The 18,397-nt window shown below is 49.9% G+C and overlaps 1 protein-coding gene across 1 annotated transcript; it reads left to right on the top strand.

The window, feature by feature from the left end:
* Positions 1-1,018: 1,018 nt before the first annotated feature.
* On the top strand, positions 1,019-4,531 carry WNT8A (Wnt family member 8A). The gene is made up of 6 exons (XM_027898943.1): positions 1,019-1,166; positions 1,261-1,294; positions 1,509-1,647; positions 2,572-2,697; positions 2,803-2,945; positions 3,933-4,531. Exons 1-6 carry the CDS (start codon positions 1,096-1,098, stop codon positions 4,494-4,496), a joined length of 1,077 nt encoding a protein of 358 aa, XP_027754744.1. The 5' UTR covers positions 1,019-1,095; the 3' UTR covers positions 4,497-4,531.
* The last annotated feature ends 13,866 nt before the right edge of the window (positions 4,532-18,397 follow it).

Raw genomic sequence — 18,397 nt, 5'->3', positions numbered from 1 at the left:
TGAGCCATCCCCCAGCGGGACCGTTCACCCCCAGGAGAACAGACTCAGCAGTTTCCATGAGCACCATCTCCCCACAGCATCACAGCACCTCACAGCCCTTCATGACACTGGCCATAGCTATTAAAAGGCTTTTTTGGGTTTCCTCTGCTGAGGATTTTCCTTTCCCAAGCACAGCTGATGGCTCAGCAGTGACAGAGGCCCCTCACTCCGCTCAGGCTAATGGGCAGCTCCTGCCTGTGGAGCAGCAGCAGCGGCCGTGCCTTTGCTGCTGCAGCTTTTACCGTAAGGAAATTGCCAACCCCAGAAAACTGTTCCCCTAATTACAGCGTTGGAGCATGGAGAAAACCACAGAAATGATTCACACAGTGTTCCCAAGCTGCAGCCGCGTAAATTAGAGAGATCTCCGAGCGCTCCCGAGCCGCGCTCGCTGTTATCAGGATGGAAATGCGGGAACTTTCATCATAAAGAGGCGAGAAGGGAAAAAAACCCTCCGTTAAACGCAACTCTGAGAGCCGAGGAGACCTGGGAGGTCCATCTCCTATAGATTTTTACAGAAGGGTTGTTAAAACTCCTCGGGGAGTTCTCATAGGAGGGAGCAGGCAGATAGCAGGGAAACTATAGAGATGCATCAGCTTGTTGTTTCGGAGGGACACAGGGACAGAGCCTCTGCTGCCAGCAGAGGATGAAAAGGAGAAGGCAAGAGGACTCGGGGCGAGCAGAAAGGGATGGCTGGTGGCAGGGCAGAGAGTTAAAAGTGTCCCATTGTTAGGGAAGTTTGCTCTCCCTCAGACCATCCCGCTCCCAGGGACACCGCGCCGCCTTTTGAAGTGCAACCTTAGGCGGATCCTTGTCACCCATTGGAGCGGGAGCTTTTCTACCACATTAAGTCATTGGGTAGCAAATGAATGGGGGGTTTTGACTATTCACAACTTCACCTTATAAATATCAGGGTTGGAGGTTCCTGCAGCTTTCCTCCATCCCTGATAGCTCACCTTGGGAAGGAGCGGAGCGAGGCGGCCCTGCTTGCTCGGAGACCTGTGGCGCGGAGAGCTACGGATCAGCCAGAGGGATCCAACCCTGCTCCTTGTGACAGCCATGAAGAGAAGCACCTTCCTCATCCTCTCCATCACGGGGTTCTACAGTGCCATTCTCCACACAGCAGCATGGTAGGGTCCAACTCAGTGGGAAGGGCATTTTTTTTTAGGGATGCTCCTCAGCCTGTGGTAAGCTGTGTGATTCATTTTCTTTTCTTTGTTTCAGGTCCGTGAATAACTTCCTGATGACAGGACCTAAGGTAATTAACACACGGACTGTCAGGAATTTAAGTGGAGTGATTTTGTTTTGCAAATGGGAAATAGTGCTTTTCCAAGGAACCAGGCTTCCCAGGGCATATCAGCTCCAAGTCCTGACAAGTATAAGAGGGAAAGGACCCACAACCTGTTTATGTCTGTTTTCACTGACAAATGGTGAAACGTGGTGGATTTTAACCCCGGTGTTTCCCGTGCCAGGCTTACCTGACGTACTCCAGCAGTGTGGCAGCCGGGGCACACAGCGGGATGGAGGAGTGCAAGTTCCAGTTCGGGTGGGAGCGCTGGAACTGCCCTGAGAGCGCCCTGCAGCTCTCCACACACAACCGGCTCCGCAGCGGTGAGTGCACCTCAACCTCCACCTCCACCTCCACAGCATCCCTGCCCCAGCTGGGATGTGCCCTGGATAGAGCTGGGGCTGCCAGTCAGATTGACTGATGGAGAAGGGCTTTGCTGTCCCCAAAAAGCGCAGCTGGTTTTCCTCCGTCTGTATTAACTGGTGTCATAGTTAGCACTAAAATTTTCCTAGGGATTCCAGGCTCTCTCTGGATCCCTATCCATGCTGGGCTACAGCTCAGTCCTCCCTGCAGTGCTGCTCCATGGGTTTGCTTCTGTCACTTTGAGTACAGCATCTCGGGGATTGCAGTGCCACAGGCACCCAAGTTTCCAGTGGGGAGAGCTCAGGAGAGATGAAGGGAGAAGCATCTGGTGTGCACTAAGAAGCTGTTTTTGTGAGAATGTTGTAGATGTTTTTAAATATTATCTACTTCAACAGGCAGGAATCTCCTCTTCCCCAGAGCAACATCTGTATTTGGATCTGTTCAGAGAGCCACAAAGAACTAGATCGGGAGTGTGGGAGCAGACAGCTGTTAGCACAGATTACAAGGATCAGTGATGATTTTCCCCAGGAGGCAAGATCAAAGCACATCATACCCTCAGGCAGGGAAGGAGTGCCAGGTGACAGGAGCAATAACTCACCTTGGCCAGAGCATTGCCTTAGGATCCTACCCTTGCCAAGAAGTTCCATGCCCTGCATGGACACCTGCATAATATTCTGCCAAATTGCTGTAACCCGCAATGCTGAAGCCTGAAAATACCCAGTCATGAGCATTTCATTTCTGTAGCACTTTGCCTTTTGCACAAACTTGGAGGGGGGTTATTTTCTTCTTGCCCCCTTGCAGCAGGGAAGATCTTCATCCCTGATGATCCGGGGCTGATGTCTGTGCTTGTATGTGATGGCTTTTTTTCCCCCCTTCTCCCCCAGCTACCCGGGAAACGTCCTTTGTACACGCCATCAGCTCAGCTGGTGTCATGTACACCCTGACCAGGAACTGCAGCCTGGGGGACTTCGAGAGCTGCGGCTGTGACGACTCCAGGAACGGCCGTGTGGGTGAGCTGCTGTCCCCAGGGGGGCTGACACCCTCTCTCCATCCCCACACGGGTTTCAGGGCAGAATTTGGGGCAGTTCTGTGCTCAGCCTGTGCCTGTCTTGCAGGTGGCCGAGGCTGGGTCTGGGGAGGATGCAGCGACAACGTGGAGTTTGGGGAGAAGGTTTCCAAGCTCTTTGTGGATGCCCTGGAAACAGGACACGATACCCGAGCGCTGATCAACCTGCACAACAACGAAGTCGGGAGACTTGTAAGTCAGACTGATAATAATTCTGCTAAATAATAATAATGTCTATAATGAAAACAAAATCTGAGCGACTGGTAGGCTGCTCAGGTTCCTGTTTCCAGTGCCCTGTGACAATCTAGGCCCTGTAGTGTTTGGATGGGGGAAAAAAACACAGCCAGAATCTGGCCTGAAACCTGAGCACAGGGAACCAAAGTTGTTCCCACTTCCAGCTCCTGCTGCTGTGCAATGCAGTTAACTGCTGGCACACACCACTTATTCAGAAATGCATGGGGTTAGTACTCACCTGGGCTTGTCTGGTCTGCAAAACAAAGCCAGAACCACCTTCCTTACTCTCTTCCAATATGCATTTCCAAGCTCTTCGGCCGGGAAGCCAGGTGTGAGCTGGCCCAGCTCCCAAGCTGACAGCCAGACTGCCCTGTTCCTGCCTGGGCTGTGGAAGCTCTCAGCATCTTGCCAAACCTTGTCTGCAGAAACAAGGACAGCAACACTTAACATACCTATCTCATAGGGTGTGTCCAGGCTTAATCTCACATAGATACCAGCGATTGGGACCTTATAAATACCAGAGGGAGATGGGCAGATAATATCTGTGAAGTGCTTGGCCTGGAGGAGATGCAGGGAGGTTGGGTATGATTATTCCAAAGCAGTTTCACACATTTTGAATGAAACCTCTGAGAGGGATGACGGGTTGATGCTGTGATGAGTCCGGTGAGCAGCGTGAGAAGGGCATGACCCGACAAAGGCACCTTTTTCCCTGCCTGGATTCTCCCACGAGGGTTGGGGATGATAGCTTGTGCCCACTTGTTATCTCTGGCACAGATGTTTTGCAGAAGCTGAAATTAAGAGCATCAGCTCATGTCTTGGAAGGACATGAAGCCATGTCGAGCATGAGCCACTTTTGACCCGTTGTCCCCAAATTGTAAGGGCCTGATTTTGAGGTTTAAACGCCAATGCTCTGCCGCTCCTAATTTCTCCACCTCTCCCACCCAGGCGGTGAAAGACACGATGAAACGAGCCTGCAAGTGCCACGGGGTGTCGGGCAGCTGCAGCATCCAGACCTGCTGGCTCCAGCTCGCCGAGTTCCGCGAGGTGGGGAACTACCTGAAGATCAAATACGACCAAGCCCACAAGCTGGAGATGGACAAGCGGCGGGTGAGGGCCGGCAACAGCGCCGACAGCCGCGGCGCCACGGCACAGGCCTTCCACCACGTCCACGCCACGGAGCTCGTCTTCCTCGAGGACTCCCCCGACTACTGCACGAGGAACGCCAGCCTGGGCCACCACGGCACCGAGGGCCGCGAGTGCCTGCAGACCGGCAAGAACCTCTCCCAGTGGGAGAAGAGGAGCTGCCGGCGGCTCTGCACCGAGTGCGGGCTCCGTGTGGAGGAGCGCAGGACCGAGGTGGTGTCCAGCTGCAACTGCAAGTTCCACTGGTGCTGCACCGTGCGCTGCGAGCAGTGCCGGACGCTGGTGGCCAAGCACTTCTGCACCCGCCGCGACGGCGCCGCTGCCCCCAACCACATCAGGCAGAGGAACAGGGGCCACAGGAGATAAGGGGCGGCCACGGAGCCCCAGGGGGACGCTTTGGGGCCCTCACGCTGGGGAAGGAGCGTTCTGGGGTCCGCAGGGCTCAGTGGGCACCGTGCCAGGGGATGGGTCTCCTGTGGATGGGCGCAGCGAGACGGGGAAGCACAAGGCGCGGGCGCTGAGGGGCCATGGTCCTTCCACGTTTTTCCACGATATTTACTGGTACCTCCTTTCCTGTTGGGAGTCACTTTATCTGTGTGTCAGACAGAGGGAAGAATTTCACGTTTTAGGTGGGCCCAACCCCTTGTGCCCCTGCCAGCGGGTCTGCCAGTGCCAGCAGTGGGAATACCAGAGAGGTGGGAATGGGAGCTGGGGCCAAAAGTGTGTCCAGCTGGGTGATCCCATCCCATCCCATCCCATCCCATCCCATCCCATCCCATCCCATCCCATCCCATCCCATCCCATCCCATCCCAGCAGCCCCAGGTCCCACAGCTGGGATAACCCCCGGGGTCCCGGCCCTTTCACGCACAGAGGCTGCTCAGCAGCATTTCTAGAGGAAAACTTATGCACTTTCTGATGTGAGAGGAGGTTTGGCAGTGCCGTGGTGTGTGTTACCACAACTGCAGCCTTTTGAGGGCTTTGATAAGTTTACAGCCAGTGTTTACAGATTTCCCTCCCCCCTCCTTTTTTATTCCCCTTCCTCCTCTTTGAATTTTGTATTTTGGCACAAGAAGCCCTACCCCCAATAGAGAGTAGTTTCATGTATTTGTACTGGATGAAATTAAGCAGTTTACAGTTCCTATACTTTTTAAAAAAAATTAGCAGCTAAGAATTCTGAATTCTTTATGCCTGAATGTTGTTTATTAATAAGTTGTATTATTACTCAGCACAATCTGTTTTCACCATATATTTTGAAGGTATCCCTTAAAAGTTAGACTTTGGACTGTATTTTGCAATAAACACCACAATGAAAAGAACTGGCTTTTTCCTTTCTGGCTTCCTAGCAGTATGAGTGCAGTTTTGGGTGCAAAATTGTCCCTTTCTGTGTGAAACCCAGCACTTCCATGAATTCCTCCTGATTAATCCAAAAGCCACCAAACCCAGGGAAGAAGGTTGCCCTCCTAAATCTCGACAAGTTGGCTCCAGCCTCCAGTCCCTGGAGGGTTGGCTTTAGTACCTATCACCACAATCTCACCCTTCCCAAGCGCTGAGTATGCAGGCACGGCCTGGCTAAAGCTGATTTTGAAGCTCCCAAAGCCTCTTTAATTTGCCTCAACCCGACATCCCCCAGACAATGCGAGGCTGCCCCGCTTTGATGTGGAAAGCACCAACATCGGCACTCACTGCAAATTTCTTGGAGGCACGAGAGGAACCCTTTGAACTGGGGCAGGAGAGAAAACTTGGGGACAGTTGTGAATGTGTCTGCTGGTTCCCTGCTGCTCCGGGTGCCAACAGCCCTGGAAAAGGGCAGGGAGGGCAGGAGGGGACAGCGCTGACTGCTGCTGTCCCAGGCCAGGTCCTGCTCCGGAGGGAGCCAGAGCTGTGCCATCACCCACGCCCAGGATGCAGGGCTGAGGATGCTCCACCAGGTTTGCTCTCCAGACAGGGGGAGGAGGAGGAGGAGAGACAAGTGAAAAAACCACCCTGCAGCTCTGCCAGCACGTTGCGCCCACACCACAAATGCTTTGCTGCTATTTTATCCAGGTCTGCCTGTGGCTCCTTGTGCAAACACAGCCTGGGCACGCAGGAGAGCCAGATCACGGAGCTCGAGGTGCAAAATGCACAGTTGGGAAGCACAGCTGACTTCCGTGCCTTTATTTTATGCAAAGAGGGTCTTACTAAAGCTGGAAAGGTGATGCCATGGGCTGGGGGGGCTTTTTTGCTGCCTTCAGAGTAACTGTTTCTAAAATTTCCATAACTAACAGGCTGCCCCACCAAAGCAAAAACCCCAAAATTTTTGCAGTGTTGCCACAACAGCTGCTGCAACCCAACAGAATTTAGGTTGAACTGGAAATGATAAAGACAAACAAAGCCCCTTCCCTGCATCTTGAGCATTGGCTGACTTTGCACAGAAAAACCCCAGACTCTCCTTTTGTATTTGCTTGTACTGTGCCCCACAGCCCCAGGAGCTGCAGGCACAGGATGCCACCAAAATCCCTCAAAATGAGGTTACACAGAGCACAGGACAGTTGCTGCTGGTGTGCACTCAGAGGTGGGAAACTCTCTCACCAGGATAACTCCCGAGCCTACATAAAATCCTTGTTGCTGTACACAGACAGCTGGGTTAATAAACCACACAGGTAAATCCCAGGAGATGAGGGCTCCCCCGGAGCAGGAATGGTCAGGACACACCTGCTAAGTGTGTCATCTTACCAGGTTTGCAGGTGCTCATAGCACCAGACCAGATCTCTGTCCCACACAGGCTTCATCCCATGGAAACAGGGCTGCAGAGAGGGATAGAGATACCCCTGCCAAGACCAATCCTTTTCCAAACGAGCCCTCCCATTCCCACTGACCCACAGCCAGGGCTGTGCCAAGCCAGCATTCCAATCCATCACTCTGCATTTAAATGCTGGAGACAAACTGTTCTTCTTTGAATTTGTCTAATTGCTTTTTAAAATCCATTTAAATTTCTGGCACCCAGGCTCTCTAAGGCAACGAGTGTATCCTACACAAAAGGCAGAGACCAAGTGCAAATTGAAGCAAACTCGAGAGAAAGTTACGTACCATCCCATGACAACAATTTCCATGCTCTTTTTATACCTTGCAGAGACAACACTGAGACTGAACAAATACGAAAATCTACTCTATGGCTTAGGGTGGCACCTTGCCAGAGATATTACAGTGCTGAAGAAGCTGAAGCTCCCTCATCCTCCCCCTTGTTGCTTGGATACAACAGTCATCAATTCTCACGACATTCAGTACAAAACAATGGAAATTCAGGATCATCTTAATCCATCATGGCACTGTCAGGGAACCCCGACACCCCTGCCCACTGCTGTGGTTTCTGTAATAACCACACAGAAGTGCCAGGGGCACGGGGGGCACAGGGTAACAACCCCTGAGGCTGCCACGGGGCCCCATCCATCAGGCTGAGCTCATCCTTGCAGCTGTGATTTTACCTGGGCAGCAAAGTCCTGCAGAGCAGTTCTCCAAACAAACACCAGCACACACAGCAGAGCACAGACCTGTCACCACTGCCTCGTAAAGGCCCATTCTCCAACTGCAGCCAAGGAGCATTTGCAGGGACTGGTGATGTCTTCAGACCTGCATGGGTTTGCTCATGGTCACCCAAAGTCAACAAGCTTCCCCAGTCCTCCCATCTCACCCAGAACCATCATTGTCACAGTCTGACCAGTTGCCTCCCGGCCATGCCATGCTGCTGTCCAGGTGCCCATCCCAGCACCCTCACCAGGAACAGCAACCACCAGATTTCTTCTTGTTTCTCCTTCCCAGCATGTGGAAATGCCCTCACAGCCCAATTCCCCTTCAGGCAGGAGCACGGGCACAACTCCACACGGGGCCTTGGCTGGGGTCCCCTCCATCCCCGCGTGGAGGGAGGAGGAGCTCAGGTGTGCCCAGCCTGCTGTTGGCAGGGAGGGACAGTCCTGGGGCAGCCCTGGCACAGGGAGCGGGGTTGGTGCTGTGCCTGTCTGGGCACACCCACCGTGCCACTGGTACGGGCTGGGGATGGCACCCGGCTCAGAAACTGCATCTGTGCTCTTGCTTTTGCTCCCTCTCCTAGAAGAGAGTGCAGGGGTGGCTGTGACAAGGAATTCACACCGTCATCACCCTCGGGTGCCTGTCCCAGTCCCCCTCTCCTCAACAGGCCCTGCTGCTGCACGACAACCACCTGCAAACACAGAATCGAATTTATTTAATTCACAAAGTGTAGGTTCTGGAGATCATCCTTGCAGCGCAGTTTGGAGGTGGATGGATTTCAGCCCAGCACTCCCACCCCAGTTGGGGGCTGCTCCCTCCCCCAGAGCCCCACCACAGCCCCCACTGCATCCCACCAGCATCCCTCCTTTCCCCCAGCCTGCTTCCCTTCAGCTGTTAAACTCCCTCCCTGCTGGATTACCTTTAATTTATGCCTCCAGTGCCCTTTCATGGATTATAATTCTGCGTGAGATGTTTGTGCTGTATCCTCCCCCCGTATTAAAGTGTCAGGAGTACATCCCCAGGCCATCCATCTTCAGCACTTCCGCACGGGCTTGGCAATTCTCTGACATGAATATTATGGCTCTCCATGCAGAGCCTCCATCACTCAAGCTGACAAGTGTTAGAATCTCCTCTCTTGAGCAGGGCAAGCGACCTTTTCATATGCAGCGCAGATTCCCGGTCACGCTGCATCTGCTGCAGTGAAGCCAGTGAGTGCCGGCAATTCCCCAAAGTCTTAAAAAAAAAACAAGTCACAGGTCCTTTTCGACTTGCAAAACCAACCCTTAGCATGACAAAGTTAAAGGGCCTTAAGCAGCCCCTGCTTAGCTGCTGCTAGTGCCAGTCCCAGAGAGGAGGATGGAAAAGCATCTGTGTGATGATTTCTGCAGGATTTATTGACAGGGATTTTCAGGGAAAGATGGGGAGGGATTTGGGTGCCTGTGCCTAGAGAGAAGCAGAGGGAGAAACCACCTTTAAAGCCTTTCCAGCTCAGACTTTCCCAGCTGTGGTGCCCAGGGAATGCTCCGGTGCACATTGCTCGACAGAAAGTGAATCCCCCGGAACTGAACTGTGTGGTAATTCAAGTTAAATCCCTCCTACAAAATTCAGGTGTTCCTCCAAGTCTGTGGCTAAAGCGGTGCCTATTTCTTTTTTTCTTTAGAGGGCAAAGGTACTTCCAAAGCCACTTTGCCACCTTCCCCCTGCAGAGCGACTGGCGGTGGCTCATCGCCAGCACAGAGCAACACAGAAACCTGTTAACACCTTTTCGGTTCCCTCTTAATAAAGTCAAGGCAATTAACAGCTTCTCTATTTACAAAACAAATCCTCTTTGCAACACCTGAGAAAAAGAGTTACAAGTGTTTCCCAAACATTTCTCAGTTGGGGAGAACACCTACAATAACTGTCTGCTGGGATGTGTTGCATCTGCTCTCCCCGGAGAGGAGGAATCACGACGGAATGCACGGGATGAATTCACACCACACTTCCACCCAGGAGTTCTGAGCAACAAGCACGGATCTACTGGGAAAGGTTCTTATCCGAGGGTTTCTCCGAGGAGAGAGAGGTGTGCAGGGAGGGAGGGTTTGAATCTATTGCCCATTTGCTGGTCCATACTTCTGGTAAGGCCACAGGGTGTACAAGAGGTGGGGATAAGGTTGGTCGGTCCCCTCCAAAAGTGCCCCCGGGGTGGCTGGGAGGGAGTGGGTGATGTACAGCACTACTTGCACCTCTGCGGAGGGATTCACAAGCTCCCCCACTTCTTTTTCTGGTTCCCTGCCCTCTCCTAGGATACATCCCATGCCCCCACTCTGCAAATCACTGCCCTGGCTTACAGTGCAGTAAATTCCCCCTTTTCAAACAAACCCCAAAGAGTTGAGCCATATAACAGAAGATTGATGGAGTAGACAAAATCAAATAAATGTAACTTGCAATGTACTTTCAAAAGTGATTCCTTCCTCCTCTTTTCCTCTCCCATCCTGCTCCCCCTTTTCCAAGCACACACCGTGACCCATATTTTATAAACAAGAGAGGTGAGGTGCTCCCTAACTAAACTATCATTGAGGTGTAGAGGTGACTGCTGGGATAGTCCCTCACAAGAGCTCTCCCAGCCAAAGTGGACTTGGCCAAAATACTTCTGGAGATTAGAAAAGACCCTGTTTAAAGCCTACACCAAGTTTTGGGCCCAGACTCATCCCTCCCAGAGCGTCCAGAGTGCAGAGAGGAAAGGAGAGGGAGTTGGTGGTAATTCCAGGTGCAGTGAGGAGCAGAGATGGATGGCCACAGCTAAGAACTGCTCACCAAACGTAGTCAGAATGAAAAGAAGAGTCCCAACTGTGTGGGACAGAGTGAGGTAGAACCAGAAAATGAAAGAGAGTGAGTAAATCTGCCATAGAAGGGGAGTGTGGGAGGTTTACATTCAGAAGGACATAATGGGAAATAGAGAGGGGGATCTCATGTAGTATTTTAGCTTTTTTTTTTTTTTTTTTCTTTCTTTCTCTATTCTTTCCTCACTGTCCCACTCAACATAAAGTGAAGGCCCTTGTGGGCACAGGCAGAGAGAATAGCTCGTCAGGGGACATGGCAGCACAGAGCCTGCACAGTATAGGGCCCTTCATTTCCTCCTCTGGCGCTTTCAGCAGTGCCTGGGATGCCATAAAAGATGATGATGATGAGCTCAGTGGAAAGACTGTAAAACAGTGGGGAGAGGCACAAGAGTTACCCCTCCTGGGCTCAACCCCAGGCCATGCATGGGCTGAGTTTGCTGGTCGGGAGCTTTTCTGCTTGGGCCAGCTCTGCTCTCCAGGTGCCACCAGCCAGCTGTGCTGTGACCAGGAACGTGGTCAGAGACGTTGGGCTGTGGTGCCAGTGGGACTCTTGTTACTTAGATCAAGCCTGGCAGTTCAGATGGACACAGGCAAGGGAGAGAACAACTCTCCTCACGTTTCTTCTCAATTCTACAGGTTTTTCCAACTCGCAAAACTATGGCCTGACACTTCTAGGGGATCATCCATCAAGGCTTGGCAGCCATCAAGAGCTGGCACTTTTAAACACAGTCATTTCTGTTTCTCTCCCTTTTGCCCAGTGCCTTGAAGCCAAACCTACTCTGACCCAGCTCTTCATTCCCACTCCTGGCAGGCAGAGACTTCTGCTGGCTGGCTGCCATCAGCCCTGAGAGGGCCACGGCACCTCCTCCCAATCACTAAGTGGATTTTGCAGGCAATGAGCAAGAGAATAATTAAATTAACTCAGTCCTGAATTCCTCCCGAGGTGCCAAGCATTCCCAGCATTGCAGCTGCACCACAGGTGGCTGGAGAGCAGGTAATTCCAGTCAGGGGCAGGCTGCAAACCTGGCTCCCGGGGACATCTCTGCTGGCACAGCAGCACCAGCAGCAGCCACTCCTGGATGGGAGCACTGGGAAGAAACTCTCAGGATGGCTCTGCTCGAGCCAGCTCAGGTCCAGGAGTGAGGCAGCTGCATTTGTGCTTTGATGTGCTTAAGTTAATAAGATTTATCCCAGGGCAAACACAGTTGTGCTTCCCAGCTTGGACTGCTTTATTGCCCTGGTTCTTCCTTGTTCCACAGGCTTTCCCATCGGGGTGCCAGGGCTGCCATCTCAGGTAGCAGCCTCAGCCTCTTTGAGTGAACAGCCTGCTATTTAAATTCCCTGTGAAACATTTATATGATTTTGACTGCAGCACATTGATTTTTCTTTTTTTAATTTTTATCCCTGCTCTACTACAGGCCATGAGACTGGAATCTAGATTTGGGGCAGCCCAAGTTTTGGGAGTGATCAGGTCTGAACTTCCCCCAGCTCCAGCTCCAAGGTGTGCATGGGGAGCTCTGGACAGGGTGGAGGAAGGGCAGAGGACACCCCCACTGCAGAGTTTTATCTCACCCATCTCCAGAGAGGTCACTAATCACTGCCCACTCCCTTTCAAGCAGTTGGGAGCACTAAATTGGACCTCTTGTATCCAGACACCATCCAATCTCCCAGGGCCAGGCCAGGTACATTGATAAGGAGATAGTGTAAATGGCCAAACAGGATGGAGCCCAAACTCACAATTTCCTGTGCTTTAACTCAGCAAGTTCCGTATCAATGGGGGAGTCTTTTTTGGATTATCTCCTGTGCTCTGCACATGCTCAGCACAAATTTAATTACAACTGGGATCCAATAAATATTTGGGAAGAACAACAAAGAGTACTACAAAGAGAACAGCTCCTTCCAGCTCCTCAGAGTTTTAAACCCTGGATGGTTTCAGGGGCACTTCCACTCTGTTCTGTAGAGAAGATGCAATTAATTTGCACATCACCCTGATTTGTTCAGTATCAAATTGACTACCCTGCCTCATAACCAGGCTAACCACTGACAGACCCCTTCAACTCATTCCACTGAAGTCTGGCTGTAAGTGGACACTGACCTCACCCCAGGGAACTATTTTCCTGGAGATGACTTTGGGCACTAAAAACACAGTTACATCTTGGCAGGCTATTAAATCCACATGTGAAAATAAACTCATCTGTCATCTTGTGCATGTGGTTTGGCTTCCTTTTAAGAAGACAGAAATGTATCAGAGCACCCCATTAAAGCAATTTACAATAAATGAAACCAGAAAGGATCATTAGAGAAAACCCAATAAAAATCCTTAAAGAAAGGTTTGGGTGTGCTGGTTCTGGCTGTGTCCCTGCCACCATGGACACACTTTCATGCTGTTCCTCAGAGGTTTGATTGCTAATCCACCACCAGTCCTCGAGGAAGAAACCCTGGAGGTATCACCTGGGTTAGAAAATCCCCAAGGACAGCACTTTATGGCCCTGGCTGCCTCTGCTGTGGCCTGCTTCCCATTGCAAGCCTGTGACAAATTATAAATTACTTAAAAACACTCCTTCCACATTAATCGTGTAAGAGGAGCAAAAATGTTTGATGCCAACATTCTGATACTCGTCCCAAAGAGGCACTGAAGAGGGACAGCACTGCCCAGCCAGTGTGAAGAGTTGGACTAACTCAAGCTGTTTAAAAGACTCCCATCTCTTCTCTCACCTCCCACAGCTTTACTAACTTGAACGGGTTAATTGTGACTCATCTTATTATTTCTTCCAAAGAAAAGATCCAAAAAGTTACTGCATTCCCCTCAGATATCTGCACCTCCTGCTGTGGCCTGAACTTCAGACACCAGTGGAGCTGCAATATTAGCTGCACTGGAATGTTTTGGTTTTCCCTTGCAAAACAGGCCCATCTCTCCGAGTGTAAATGTGTTTCACTTACCTAAACATACTTGCGAGGGAGGAAACAGAAAAAGGTAATTCTCTTTTTTTTTGTATTTAACTAAAGAATTCCCACTGTTGTGGAAGGTAAAAGAACATTCCTCAACGTGTTCCTTTTTGCACTGTGTACCAAGGCAAGGCAAAACTTTTAGAACGCAATTTTTCCCTCCAAAGATAAAGCAAATTGCCATCACTAATGTGTCATCTGTGGATCAGTGTGCAAATCCCACAGCCTCCATGAGCAAAACCACTTTAATGTTACAGTGTGTGCACATAAAAGGACACAAAGTACATCTGGACAACTCACATGGCACCAGACACAGCTCTGTCACATCCACACAAACGGTGACTTCTGAAAATCATCCTTTATTTAAACTGCCCCGACCACAAGGAAGAAAACCTGCAGCAGAAGTGTAAATTAACATTAGGTGACAATGAAACTATTGATTTTCATTGGAACTGGATGGACAGATAAATAAAGATCCAATTTCTTGTCAGTACAAGGGAGTGAAAATCAAAAGCTGCCAGTTTATACTGTCAGGGCGTTACAATCTCAGGTCATACCCAAACTGAGATAGTCTGTCAGCATTCACCTCAGTAGAATTACACCAGATTATAGTGCCCAAGGATGTGGCCAAACAGCATTTCTGCAGCAAATCTAGAAAAGCACACAAAAAATCGTTCATTTCAATTTAAAAATATACTTTCCCTTACACTTTCCCCTCGTGTCAGCTGATGAAGGTCATAAAAACTGTTTGTACCCAGAAAAAAAACTGCAAACAGTTAGAGGTGAAAAAAAAAACCTAGAAATGTTAATTGTCGGTCAGTCTGTGCTCTTCTCTGCCCAGGCCAGTCCTGCCTGCACACACACAATTGTCAGTGAGCTGAGAAGAGCTCAGTAAGAACATTTGCAAGGTGGGTGTCAAGGTTTGGGAATAGGGAGCATTTCATTTCAGTGTTGTTGGAACAGAGGGAGATGCAGGGAGAGCAGAGGATCCCACCTGTCCTCACTTGGCCTTTTCTCTACCTGTCCTCCTCCCTTCACAGCTCTGAGCAGGGTGTGAGTGAACACACTGTGTGGCTTCCCCTTGGGTCATCACCTTTGGTGGCTGTAGACAACAACACAGAGCAGAAAACAAAACAGCTGGAGATGCTGCTGGAGCAGAGAACCACAGATCCTCCCAGGCAGACTCATCTGCCCCAAAAAATATTTGCCCATATTTTCAAACCTAAATGATTCTTTGATTCTAGATACTGCTGCTGCTCCAGAGGATGACTCAGGGAGAGTCTTTTCCCTTGTTGGTCCCTGACCTTCACACTGGCACCAGTTCCTTTGTACTGCATTGCCTCACCTGCTGAGGAGAGACACTATAAAAAAACTGGGCATCATCATTAAAACCATGTTTATGGTTCATTGTTCATTATGGTTTATTGTTTATTGCAGGAATCCCGTGCAGTCTCAAAAAGGAACATTTTGCAGTGAGAAAGAGCACCTGGTAAAGATAAATCATGGCTGCTTTGAGCTGTGGTGCCATCCTCTGCCACAGGTAATGATGAATTAATATCAATTAAAACGCTAAGCTCGGAGAACGCCTCGGCACTGAGTCAGCACTCAGGTAAGGCAATGTTTTATTGCAGCTCATTAAAGGGAAAAAAAAGGCAATAAAAGGCTTAAGAAGCATCCCAGATCCTGACTACACGAGGCTAATAAACAGTATGATAAACCATCATTTACGTGAATGGGAAAAGGAAAGGACATTTCATTTCCTAAGCCTTTGTTGCTCCCATTTATTTGCACTGAGGGGGCTGTTGGAGAAGCCCCGTGGTGGTGCCCTGTTTACAAGAGAACTTTGCAAAACAAAGACAGTCACGGTCAAAACTTTGCTGGTCAATTCAGTACACTTACATGGAAGAGCTCTGAGGAAGACAAGTGTTCTGAAATAGCCTCATAGTTCAGTGGAGGTGGGAAGTAGCAGGGAATGATCTCACGGCTATCTAGACATGCAGTGGCCACAGAAAAAGCACCTGGTTTTCAAACTTTCTTCATCCACGCAAAATTACCTGAGCAAAATGGAAAATGCCCAAGTGTTCTGTGTGCAGGGAACAGGATTGTCCGAGTCTGTTCCCTGAGAAACTGGGCACAAGCTCCTTACAGGAGTGGAGAATGTGCCATGCCAACACCTGACAATACATTTCAGACCTCCATCCACCACACCATCTGAGCAGCTCCCAGGAACGATCCAATTTTCCCCTCTTCCTTTCAACTGACGGAACGGAATTGCTCCGGATTTACAACGAAGCCCAAACTGAAAGCACAGTTGGAGCCGCTGTTTTTAAGGAGACCTTGCTATGCCATAACTTTTCACGGTTCAGTCGCTAAATTACACATTATAAAAATAAGTAAGTGCAATCGAGGGGCTGTGCCAATCTCAGAAGTTTAAACATCAGCCTGTAATGGCTGCTTTATAGTGGCCCACAGTAAAGGGGTTTATGGGGCGTGCAGGAGGTTTGTCCGCACGCGCCCGTTAAACACTCCTGGGAATTTTCTCACATGGAGAGACGAGGCCTGACACAAACGAAACACAAAACATTGCCCTCATTCACACGGCAGCAGGAATGCCACCCACTAAGAAAACACAACACCTGAAAGAGATAAGATCCACCACGGGCCAGCACGGCAGTGAGATGTTGCTTTTGGAAAGGCAGAGTTCCCCAATCTGACACTCGGTGCAGATTCTGGAAATGCTGACGAAAACACAACTGCCCCCTTGTAAGGAAATGAGAGCTTAAGCGTTGATTATAAATAGATGATAAAGAAGCACGAGCGGTTTGCAGAGGAGCTTACTAAAGCCAAGAGTATTTAGAGCCAGATTAGGTTCTTGTACATAAAAGTTCCCTGGAATTGGAGGTGAGTTCGTTCGTGATTCCTCGCTCGGGCAGCCTGGGGCTGACAGAGTGCACCCAACTGCCTCTTCCCTCCAGCCAAACAGAGGATCCATCCAGGCTGACTCAGAGATCCCAGGTGAAAAGACTTCTCAATAAATTAAATGTGACGGTAATGAAGTCGCAGACGTGGTATCAGTGCTGTTTTATTGTTTAATAATCATTCCTCAGAACAGCACCACAGCCAAGCGAGGCCGAGTCAGTCCGGGACTCCCGGGGTGCAAAAATCAATGCCATACAAGACAAATGCAACCACACCCAGCAAGGCACCACGAGAAGACCTTTGTGCAGAAGCATCACCTCCCTCGGCCCCGAAACCCTCACAAGCAGAGAACTGAAGAGAACTCTTAATCCTTCAGTGTTGCCATTATTAGAGTATCATTCACCCTCTTGTCTGCAAGCTGCCCTCTTCTCCCACCAACTGCTCTGCCTCACAACAATGCCTCGCTTGTGGCTCAGAAGAGCGACACAAAGCTCTCCCCTGAGCTCATGGCAGCGTCCCCATGACCACTCGGCGGGAGGCAGCATGACAATGAATTGACAGGCACCGTCCCAGGGAGACTCCGCGCATCAGTCACGCTGCTGACACACTCCACACCCAGAGGAGCTCACCCAGACGAGGGGACGTTTCTAGGTAGGGGCAGCTGCTCCTCACTGACCATCCAAAAGCAATGGATTTTTTTCACTAAGGGCAGAGCCAGAAAGAACCTGTTTCCTGTGACAGTTCTGGTGATGCTGCCACGCCGGTTTGAGCCAAGTCTGCCAGAGTGAAGCCAAGCAGCAGGCAATGAGCAGAGAGGACTGAAATCTTATTTACAGTCCACTAACAAATCTACTGACTGGCATCTGAAAAGAAACAGTACTGCAAAAACTGCCACAAGTTATTTTTTACGATGATCTTTTTACGGTGTTCAAAGAGCCTTCCCAACAAAATAAAAATAGTAATTCTCCAGATTTTCTTAAAGGAAATTTAAGAACCACAGTATTTTCAGAGGATGTGCTGTTGTTGGGTAGCACCAAAAATGACCAACATTTACCGTGCAGAACAACATGAATTATCTTGATCTGACTGCTCTGACTTAATGAATTAATGATGACCCTTATGTCTTCAAATGGCATCTCATTCTAATATGGCACAAAAAAAAAAGAGCGTTTGAGTCACTCCTTCCCTTCAAGTAGTGCCACGAGACAAACATTTTATAACCAATGCACTAATCTTGCTCAGACAACTGTTGTTTAAAAGACAGTCATGATAAACACAAATCTTCTTTTTCTAGATGAGAAAAATGAAGGTTTGCAAATCTCCATGGAACAGTCTTAAATTTGCTGAGTGGAAGTCCTAAGTTCTGCCTGTTTCTGGACTCATTTCTGGAGCTCTGCACGCTGGAATGCTCTGACATCTGTGGGAAACTGGCTGTGATTGAGGCTTCTGCCATCTTTTAAGTGTGATCAGGGTTCCTGGCAGTTCAACTGCTCTTGAAGATAATAAATCCCTTGGGAGACAGGAAGGCTGAGCAATCACATACTTCAAACCAGCCCAATCTGTATAGCTCCAAGAACAACTTCCAGTGCAGGTGATAGCAAGTGCATGGTAAGTGAAGTTCCAGGAGAAAGCCAGTTGAAAAAAACCAGAATTATGGGAAACAAAGTGAACTGCTGGTTTTATGGACACAGCTCAACTCCAGCACTCAGGCAGTAAAACTAAAATGAACTCCCTCCAAGTTAAAAATGCCCAATAAAACTGAATAGGCAAGGTAATTCTTTTGACCTGAGGGAGGGAGAGGACAGGTCACTTGTTTCCACAGAGAGCACCTCACCTTGCTGACATCAAACACCGAGACATCCCTCAGTTCATCTGGGCTTTTTTTCCCAAAGCTACAGTTTCTGTGCCACGGATTTGTAACACTGGCCAAGCCTGCACCACTCCGGGCTGAAGAAGAACCTACAGAGCAAAAGAGAAGCAGCAGTCCCGCCAGCCTCTCCCGCGGTGTCAGAGCTCCCCCACGGGACCAGGCGGGTTCTGCATTTCACGCTCCCAGGACTGACCCTCTGCCCCCATCC

The sequence above is a fragment of the Empidonax traillii genome, unplaced genomic scaffold (assembly GCF_003031625.1).
Source record: "Empidonax traillii isolate 1590-97213 ecotype Southwest subspecies unplaced genomic scaffold, ASM303162v1 scaffold630:size906685, whole genome shotgun sequence".
Taxonomy (NCBI): Eukaryota; Metazoa; Chordata; class Aves; order Passeriformes; family Tyrannidae; genus Empidonax; species Empidonax traillii.
The sequence above is the reverse complement of the archived record's forward strand: the minus strand, read 5'-3'. Positions and strand labels throughout refer to the sequence as shown.